At 52.2% G+C, this 10368-nt stretch overlaps 1 protein-coding gene across 1 annotated transcript; it reads left to right on the top strand.

Annotated features, from left to right (window-relative positions):
• The first annotated feature begins 6243 nt into the window (after positions 1-6243).
• On the top strand, positions 6244-7162 carry LOC119561873. The gene is made up of 2 exons (XM_037875350.1): positions 6244-6810; positions 6905-7162. Exons 1-2 carry the CDS (start codon positions 6244-6246, stop codon positions 7160-7162), a joined length of 825 nt encoding a protein of 274 aa, XP_037731278.1.
• Positions 7163-10368: the final 3206 nt, after the last annotated feature.

The raw sequence follows: 10368 nt of genomic DNA, 5'->3' as shown, positions 1-10368 counted from the left end.
GAACGGGGGCCCTGGGTGTGGCCCGAACCCGTGGAAGGTGGCCGACCTCCGCTCAAGCGGCAGCACTCTGCGCCCGAAGTGTCCGAGGTGGTGGCACGCCCAAAGTTGTCGCGGACGGTGTCGGCGCCAGAGGACCAGCGGTGGCGCGAGATCGCGGGGATCGCGGTGGCACCAGCGGTGAAAGAGGCCCTCATCCTCGGCAGCAGGCGCAGCGTGCGCGTATGGAGAGATGGGCGCGCGTTCCGAGTACGGTTGGAGCTCGCGGGCACGAGAGTGTTTGAGGAGCAAACAAAATAAAGTTTAAAGAAAAGGAATAGAAAACGAAACAAAGTTTGAAACCGGCATAGGGCGGGGAACGCGGGTGAAACAGGGGCGAGAAGAGAGGGGCATACATGGCAGCTCCAGCGACCTGAAATTCAAATTGGGTTTATGCAGGGAGCAGACAAACAAATACCACAATACTTACCTGCTGCGAAGCAAGTGCAAAGTCCTCTCCGCACCCGCTCTCGAGTGTTGCCAGCGTGGAGCCAGGTTCAGCCGGCTGAAGGGCGAGAGAGGACAAATGGAAAGAGAAAGGATGAATTAGAAAGGAGTAAAGAAGTGCGAAAACTTACCTATGAATGTTGCAAAATCACCATAAGCCAGGGAAGGGGGCGCCTCGAGAGGCGATCGATTTGCACTGGACGCTAGTGCGATCGATGGGCACATGCAAAATGGAAATATCGGCAAGAGGTGAAAATATCGCAACGGGCAGGTGGCAACGCTTCACCATCGGAATCAATAATCGATTAAACATCGATCACGCGCGGATGGTGTGACCGAAGGGAGAAACCACGGAAAGGAGTAGGACGCAGCAATGATCAGCGAGCTGGGGATCGATAGCCGAAGAGTATCGATGTCCCAGTGGGAACAGATGGAGGATCGGCGCGGGAGATTTGAAGTTGCTACGAGGAGGACGACCAGCGCTGTAGAAACTCAATGGAGTTAAAAGCGTCGAGGGAGCAACGAGGGAGCGCCGTTGGAATCGGGAGGAGCATCACATGGACTTGAAGGCTAGGATGTGCATGGAAACGCCGGAGCGTAGGAACGAGTTTTAAATGTAAGAAAGGGGGGAATGTGAGGAGTTGAATAAGTCCCCACAAATCTCAGCAGCAGCAACAACAGATGGCCGGCCGCTTACCAAATACGCGGCGAATACGCGTAGTAACGGCACTGCGGGAAGGGAGAGTTTGGAGAATTCACTTCAAAAGAGCTTGGAGAAAGGTCGAACGGTAAAACCGCGGACTTTTGACCCTGAAGTGGTGACGTGCGCAGATGCCAAGAATTAACGGTACCAGGAGGCCCATATAAGTGGGCCCAGCGCTGGATCAGTCGATCACGAGGAGTCAATCCGTCAAGATCAATCAGATACCAAAGTGAACAGTCAGTTAACCAAATAAGCTACAACGGAGCCACATCAAGTCGAGTCGTCGGAAAAGCAGCGCCGTGGCAGCCTACGAGGAGCAAGATTGCTACGTCGAGAAGTTCGGGATTGGCATACCAGGAATCTCCGAATTGAGACGCAGGTAGCTGAGGTCCAGAGGGCATAGCACGGCTAGGTCAAGGCGGTCGATTTATCCCTAACAACTAAGTCCTGGAGTTACGCCTGGAGAATAACGATTATAACAAGTCAGAAGGGAGAGCGGTCGATCGGTACGTTCTCGAGTGAAGTTGTCCAGGAGAGCCCTATGGTTTCGACTCATGAGGTCCCGGAGCGGTGCGCAATGCATTGTCAGCAGCAAGCCAGCCACCACATCACGACAGCCACGCAACACAGAGCGAGCCACGCGGGAACGTCCAGGACAATAAGCAGAACCGTGAGACTAGGGTAGAACGTTCGATTGCATTTGACGTAGAAGCGAAGTAAAGCGCGAGGCAGCTTCCTGGCGTTCAGCCTTGACTGTCCGCACGGGCTGAGCAGAAACATCCGGGACAGAGCAAGGAACAAGCGGCGGTGTGTCGAAAGGAGTGATCCTGGAGAGCGCAGCTTCTGTTCACCCTAGTCTGAGAACGGTGACGCTTCCCCAAGCCCGCACGGCTGATCCCCCTCGTGAGTCCCAGTCGTCACAAGCAGTCACCGAGTCAACGCGTAATGGACGAGCAGCGAGCGAGCATCTTCAGGGAGCCTCAAGGATCTTCAGGGAGCTACAGGACTGGAGCACCGAGTAAACAAGGCGAGAGGTCGTCGAGATCACCAGGACCGTCGGAAGTACCGAAGGCCACAAGTGGCGAATCAAAGCCAGCCAAGCTACCAAGACATTTCTAATAATATACCCGCAATAAACCCACTACGAACCCGTGAATTTTGTGCTTTCTCACTAAGCTACTGGGCGGTCACGTTTATATAAATTTGGTGGGACGCAGTAAAAGCAACTTAAACAGAATGGGAAAAAAGTGGATCTGTCTGCTTAAAAAGGAGGACATCGCCAATGTCGCACAGAGGCTTAATGTCACCCTGGACGGCAGATTAGAAGACATGAGAAAGGCATTATCCGAGTATTACTCAGAAACGGATAATGACCCACAACTCGTCGACATCTGGGCTGAGTTGGAGGCTACATACCACGACAAAGCCGGCCTGAGCATCACGTCAACGAACGCCGAAGAGGACAACCTAGTGGCAAGCCTCAGCGTTGACAACTTACAAAAAGAGGCAAACATGAGAGAGTCAAGCCAAGACAGGAAAATAACAGCGCTGCTCTCGAGACCCAGTCAGTCAGACTTTGCAAAGATCGCCAAACAGGTCCGCGAATGGTCGTTCAGGTTCGACGGGGCGGAAAAACCGTTCGAGTTCCTGGAGCAGGTGGAATGGTTTGCCAACACATACGGCTTGGATTTAGACATGATTCCCCGAGCGATGCCGGAATTGCTTTGGGAAGGGCTTTGAAATGGTTTATCGCCAACAAAAAGCAATGGAAAGCCTGGGCGGATTTCATATATAGTTTCCACACATTCTTTCTGCCGAGAGACTTCTTCACCAGGCTGGCGGATCAGGTCAGGCAACGGAAGCAGGGCTTCAGCGAGTAGTTCAAAGACTACATGATCGGCATGCAGACGATGGTGGGACCACTTATTTATTCTGCGAAAGACCCTAAGGATCATCAAGGAAAACTGCACCCCAAGTCTAAGGATCTTCCTAAGGGCGTACAAAGTGTCAGACCTGGACACGCTAATGATGTTAGCAGATGAGTACGAAGAACTCGAAAAGGAACGGGAAGCTTTCGCGCAAGAAAACAAATTCTCGAAGACCAAGTCGGCATCACCAACGCAGGTAATATGCAGAAGATGCGAAGAGACAGGCACCCAGGAGTCACGGGAACCTAACCGAGTCCCACGGCAGCAGGCAACAGAAGCACCACGCGGAGGCCAACGGACACCACCACAACAGCAACAGATGCAGCCAACAAGTACAAACAAGTACAAGTACAAATGGGATACATAGATAACTCAACAAGCCCATACAGCTCTCCCATCGTGGTGGTTAAAAAAAAAAGACGGGCAAATGGAGACTGTGCGTCGACTTTAGGGAAACCAACGATGCCCGAATAAATTTTATTCTCGACCAATTGAGGGATGCACGGTACATCAGCAGCTTGAACCTATGGTGGGTACTATCAAATCCCACTGAAAGCAGACAGCAGGCAGTACACGTTGTTTACAGTGCCGGGGAAAGGCTTATTCCAGTGGAAAGTAATGCCGTTCGAACTTCATTTGGCGTCTGCGACCTTTCAACGTGTGCTGGACTGGGTGATCGGTCCCGAAATGTCGCCGCATGCATTTGCTTACCAGGATGACATCATAGTGATTGGGCGCTCGATAGAAGAACACAAGGCTAACCTGAAGGAAGTGTTCCGACGGCTAAAGGAGGCAAATCTGAGGTTAACCCCGGAAAAGTGCCAATTTTTCAGTGTCAATTTACAACTAACTTGGTCATCGACTGACTAGCGAAGGAATAGGCACGGATCCGGAAAAGGTAGCAGCCATTGCCGAACTAGAACCACCATCAACACTAAGAGAGTTCCGACCATACCTGGGCGTAGCACCATGGTACCGCCGGTTTGTACCTGACTCCACAAAAATAGTCAAACTTCTCAACGATTTGCTACGCAAGGGCAATAAGTGGGTGAGGAGCATCAGAAGGCGTTCGAAGAGGTGAAGGCAAGCCTCGTTGCAGACCCCGTACTGGAGTGCCCGGATTTCGACAAATCATTTATCTTGCAAACTGACGAGAGCGACTACGGCATCGGGGTAATCTTGACCCAGGAAACTGAATGAGGCAAAAAGGTAATCTCTTACTCAAGCCGAACGCTCAACGGGGCTGAAAAGAATTAATCAACGACCCAGAAGGAGTGCTTGTCAATCGTCTGGGCGACCGAAAGGTCAAACCGTATCTGGAAGGTTACCACTTTAAAGTAGTAACCGACCACATGGCTCAACAGAATAGAAAGCCCTTCAGGGAGGGTCGCCAGATGGGCCCTGGACTTCGAAATAGCGTACAGGAAAGGACAACTCAACGTGGTGGCAGACGCTTTGTCAAGGCAGCCACTACCGGAAACACTTCGAGGGATCAAGGAGACGTCGGCGGCGGAAGATAAGCACCCAGCCGCAAAAGTATGCGGACTACGTGATGGAGGGTAACACCCTGTACAGGAATATACCTCATAGAGCCGGCAGCGAAGATGTCGCAACATGGAAGATGTGCGTTCCGAAAGCTCTACGGGAAACGGTGCTGAAGGAGAACCACGACTCACCGGCGGCTGGCCATGTAGGAATCCGAAAGACAATAGCACGTCTGGCAGCCCGGTATTACTGGCCAGGAATGCACAGAGACGCCCGAGCTCACGTGCGAGGATGCGAGACATGCATAATATTCAAGCCGAATCAGATGCAAATGGCTGGGAAATGCTGACGCAGGTGCTAGAGGAACCATGGGCTACGGTATGTGCGGACTTCGTCGGACCCCTGCCGCGTTCCAAGCACGGCAATCAAATGGTGCTGGTATTGATAGACCGGTTCTCCAGGTGGACTGAGTTGGTGCCGCAGCGAAGCGCGACGGCTGACTCCCTATAGGAGGCTTTTAGAGAACGCATAATCGCGAGGTATGGGGTCCCGAAAGTAGTCATAACGGACAACGGAGTACAGTTTGCCAGCAAAATTTTCAAGAGTTTCATGGCCAAAATGGGAGCCAAGCAACAGTTCACAGCTCTATATACCCCACAGGAGAACCCGACTGAGAGAGCAAATAGGACGGTGAAGACAATGGTAGCGCAGTTCGCAGGGCAGAACCAAAGAAACTGGGACGAAAAATGGCCGGAAATCATGCTGGCAATAAACACGAGCGTTTCAGAATCCACAGGTTACACACCGTCGTTCATTACCCAAGGCGGAGAACCAAGACTACCGAGCGCCGTATACTACAGAGAGACCGTAGGGACCGGGCGACCGACTGAGACCCCGGAGGAAAAGGCCAAAAGATGCTACGAAAGAGTCCAAGGATAACACCAAGGATTATCAAAGGATACTACGAAAAGAGTCCATGGATAACTCCAAGGATTCTCAAAGGATACTACGAAAAGAGTCCAAGGATAGCTCCAAGGATTCTCAAAGAACACTACGAAAGAGTCCAAGGATAACTCAAAGGATTCTCAAAGGAAATTACGAAAAGAGTCCAAGGATAACTTCATGGACTCTCAAAGGATACTACGAAAAGAGTCCAAGGATAACTCCAAGGATTCTTAAAGAACACTACGAACACACTCCAAGCATACCTCCAAGGATTCGCAAGGGATACTACGAAGTGACTCCAAGGATAACTCCAGGGCCTCGCCAAGGATACTTCGAAATAGCTACAAGGACACGATAAGATAAATCCAAGGAATCTCCAAGGATACTACAGGGCAACTACAAAGGCGCAAGGAAATACGTAAAGGACAAACCAAAACGTCCAAAGACTCGATTGCCGAAGGAAGGGGGAAGACGGCACAGATCAGAGAGCTGTACCGTAGATCTGGGTAGGAAGAAGGAGAGGCTAAAAGAAATAGCAGGACCTAACCAGAAGGAGAGGCCGAAGGAAATAGCGGGATTGAGCAAAGAGGAAGGCTCGGAACCGAGGTGTCGTCAAAGGGAGCCCAGGCTTCAAATGGACAAACAAAATCAACGATCAACATGAGCACACGTGTGAAGATGAGCGAGGCGCACTAGATTATGGCTGCCCACCAGCCGTCCGGAGAATCCAGCCCGGGGCAAGGATGGTCGACAGCTCGGCCTACCCAAACCTCGCGGCGGATCTCCGGGCGGGGCGTTCCCGAGCCGGTCATCAGCTCCGACAGCGACGTCGAGTTGGTGGAAGACCAGCGGGTGGAGCAGCGGCGATGGCGGCTTCGAAGAGCCGTCAACCGGGCCGACGGTCGCATCCCGACTGGCGCGGCGGAGGTCGAATGGGCCAGCAAGGAGCCGCCCCAGGACCAGCAGGCTCCAGGTAGCCATGCCGAGTCCTTGGAATATCGCCGGAATGGCGAGGAGTGGCGGTTGAAGGAGATGGAGGAGTCGCCGGAGTGGCGGACCCAACTGCAGACGGCCAATGAGGAAGAGCAGCAGCTGTGGGAGAGTCCGGGGTACCCACCCCGAGATATGCGGCCGAGCCTTGCATCCCGCCACCAGAAGTGGCAGAAGACTGGGCGCCCTCACTTCCGCGGTGCCTGCCCGAAATCCCACTCACACCGCGGTACGAGGGATCACCGCAGTGGACGCCAGCCCGACCACCCCGTCGATGTTCGAGCAGCCACCACCACAGCATCAACCCGAACAACGACAGCAGCAACAACTCGAGTAGTCACCATCGCAGCAGAAATTCGAGCATTGACAGCAGCAACAACACGAGCAACGCCAGCAGCAACAACCCGATCCGCCGAAGCAACAGCAAGGGGACCCGATGAGACATCATCCCGGCGGAGCCCCAATTCTGGGAGGAGAGAGGTCCCCGGGACCCCAGGAGCCCGATGGACCCCAGGACCCGCGGCAGACCGGAGAATTGGGCCCCACCGACACCGAGCACCTGACCGACGACACCAAGAACCGGGCCGGCGACGTCAGCGCCAGAAGAGACAGGGAGCGCGACGGTTAGTACGGAGCCAGACGAGCCGCTGGAACGGGGGCCCTGGGTGTGGCCCGAACCCGTGGAAGGTGGCCGACCTCCGCTCAAGCGGCAGCACTCTGCGCCCGAAGTGTCCGAGGTGGTGGCACGCCCAAAGTTGTCGCGGACGGTGTCGGCGCCAGAGGGCCAGCGGTGGCGCGAGATCGCGGGGATCGCGGTGGCACCAGCGGTGAAAGAGGCCCTCATCCTCGGCAGCAGGCGCAGCGTGCGCGTATGGAGAGATGGGCGCGCGTTCCGAGTACGGTTGGAGCTCGCGGGCACGAGAGTGTTTGAGGAGCAAACAAAATAAAGTTTAAAGAAAAGGAATAGAAAACGAAACAAAGTTTGAAACCGGCATAGGGCGGGGAACGCGGGTGAAACAGGGGCGAGAAGAGAGGGCCATACATGGCAGCTCCAGCGACCTGAAATTCAAATTGGGTTTATGCAGGGACCAGACAAACAAATACCACAATACTTACCTGCTGCGAAGCAAGTGCAAAGTCCTCTCCGCACCCGCTCTCGAGTGTTGCGTGGAGCCAGGTTCAGCCGGCTGAAGGGCGAGAGAGGACAAATGGAAAGAGAAAGGATGAATTAGAAAGGAGTAAAGAAGTGCGAAAACTTACCTATGAATGTTGCAAAATCACCATAAGCCAGGGAAGGGGGCGCCTCGAGAGGCGATCGATTTGCACTGGACGCTAGTGCGATCGATGGGCACATGCAAAATGGAAATATCGGCAAGAGGTGAAAATATCGCAACGGGCAGGTGGCAACGCTTCACCATCGGAATCAATAATCGATTAAACATCGATCACGCACGGATGGTGTGACCGAAGGGAGAAACCACGGAAAGGAGTAGGACGCAGCAATGATCAGCGAGCTGGGGATCGATAGCCGAAGAGTATCGATGTCCCAGTGGGAACAGATGGAGGATCGGCGCGGGAGATTTGAAGTTGCTACGAGGAGGACGACCAGCGCTGTAGAAACTCAATGGAGTTAAAAGCGTCGAGGGAGCAACGAGGGAGCGCCGTTGGAATCGGGAGGAGCATCACATGGACTTGAAGGCTAGGATGTGCATGGAAACGCCGGAGCGTAGGAACGAGTTTTAAATGTAAGAAAGGGGGGAATGTGAGGAGTTGAATAAGTCCCCACAAATCTCAGCAGCAGCAACAACAGATGGCCGGCCGCTTACCAAATACGCGGCGAATACGCGTAGTAACGGCACTGCGGGAAGGGAGAGTTTGGAGAATTCACTTCAAAAGAGCTTGGAGAATTCACTTCAAGAGAACTTGGAGAATTTAGTTTGGGAGAGTTTTGGAGAATTTAGTACGAGAGAGCTTGGAGAATTCGGATCAAGAGAGTTTGGAGAGTTCGAGGAAAGAGAGCTTGGAGAGAAATAGCGAAGGGTTAACGGTAGATCGCCGCGCTTAGCACCCTGGTGTGGGGCCGTGTGCAGAGGGCGAAAGGTCGAACGGTAAAACCGCGGACTTTTGACCCTGAAGTGGTGCCGTGCGCAGATGCCAAGAATTAACGGTACCAGGAGGCCCATATAAGTGGGCCCAGCGCTGGATCAGTCGATCACGAGGAGTCAATCCGTCAAGATCAATCAGATACCAAAGTGAACAGTCAGTTAACCAAATAAGCTACAACGGAGCCACATCAAGTCGAGTCGTCGGCGCCGTGGCAGCCTACGAGGAGCAAGATTGCTACGTCGAGAAGTTCGGGATTGGCATACCAGGAATCTCCGAATTGAGACGCAGGTAGCTGAGGTCCAGAGGGCATAGCACGGCTAGGTCAAGGCTGTCGATTTATCCCTAACAACTAAGTCCTGGAGTTACGCCTGGAAAATAACGATTATAACAAGCCAGAAGGGAGAGCGGTCGATCGGTACATTCTCGAGTGAAGTTGTCCAGGAGAGCCCTATGGTTTCGACTCATGAGGTCCCGGAGCGGCGCGCAATGCATTGTAGTATGCATGTATCATTGTAGCGAGTACCCACAGTACCGACACCAACATTGTGTTACAGTGTACTCAACCAAATACAAAAGTGCCGGCCGCTAAACTCTTGCGGCCAGCCGAAATATGAATGCTCCTCAGAGCCCAACTTATGGGAAGTGCTAGTGTCAGCATATTCCCATGGCCTGAGTGCAGACACATACAAGGCATGCATATACAACTGCTCTCGCGCTCTTGGTGCTACCAGCACAAATACAATTGTGAGCATATACTTTGATATATACATGACGGCCGCTGCCAATGTTTGCAGGCAGCGCAGCCGCAATTAGCTAGCTGTAAGTCACTCGAATTATGACCATCAATAAACGAACAACAAGCTTGGCCGTTGGCCACTACAACAAAATCTTTTAATTTATTCAAAAGGAAATAACACACAATCTAATAAATTTGATAATAATAATACATGGCGACCGTGACAGTGATGTCGCAGCCGAAGAAAAAGTTTTAATTTGAAGTGCGAATTGTGTACAACAAACCAAAATAAGTGCACCAGCAACAAAAATTGAAGAAAATGGTTATGGTACCCTGATGTACAACAAACAAATGTTAGAGAAATATGATATAATAATAATACATAAATAATACATGGCAAATGATGCAAATGCTGAGAAAGTGATATTGATGAGAGAATCTAATGGTCAAAGGGAAGAGCAAGCGCCTACGATAGAGGGAGCTATGTAAATCCGAAGACAAAACAAAGTTGAAGAAACGCGAGGGAAGCCAGAAGAGAGGAAAAGCTATTAAATAAATCTACGTTACTGCCTGTGCGAGGACCAGCACCGGCGCCGCCTAAACCCATAGGCCAGGGACGACCACAAGAGAAAGAAAAAAGTGTGGGAGGCATGGCAATTCCTCCTACACCTACGTTGGAAAAGCAATGAACATAAACGACGACGTTGGACTGGACAAAGCTGCTCCTGTCGAGCAAAGGGATGCACCGAGTCTAAAAGAAGCTCTAGAGGTGTATCCCAACGATGGACCACGCCCCCTCACAATAGCTGAGTACAGGGCACGCCAGCAGAAGAAGGACAAACCAAAGAAGAAAAGGAGCGGCAGGAGAAGTAAACTCTTGCGCCAACGGAGGTTGGCTAAGGACCTAATAAAGACGGCAGCGACATCTGAAGAAACACAAAAATACAAGGCCGAATTAACAAAAATTGAGGACAAACTTCGTACTGGTGCGA

Source organism: Drosophila subpulchrella, unplaced genomic scaffold, assembly GCF_014743375.2.
Source record: "Drosophila subpulchrella strain 33 F10 #4 breed RU33 unplaced genomic scaffold, RU_Dsub_v1.1 Primary Assembly Seq38, whole genome shotgun sequence".
NCBI classification, from domain to species: domain Eukaryota; kingdom Metazoa; phylum Arthropoda; class Insecta; order Diptera; family Drosophilidae; genus Drosophila; species Drosophila subpulchrella.
The sequence above is the reverse complement of the archived record's forward strand: the minus strand, read 5'-3'. Positions and strand labels throughout refer to the sequence as shown.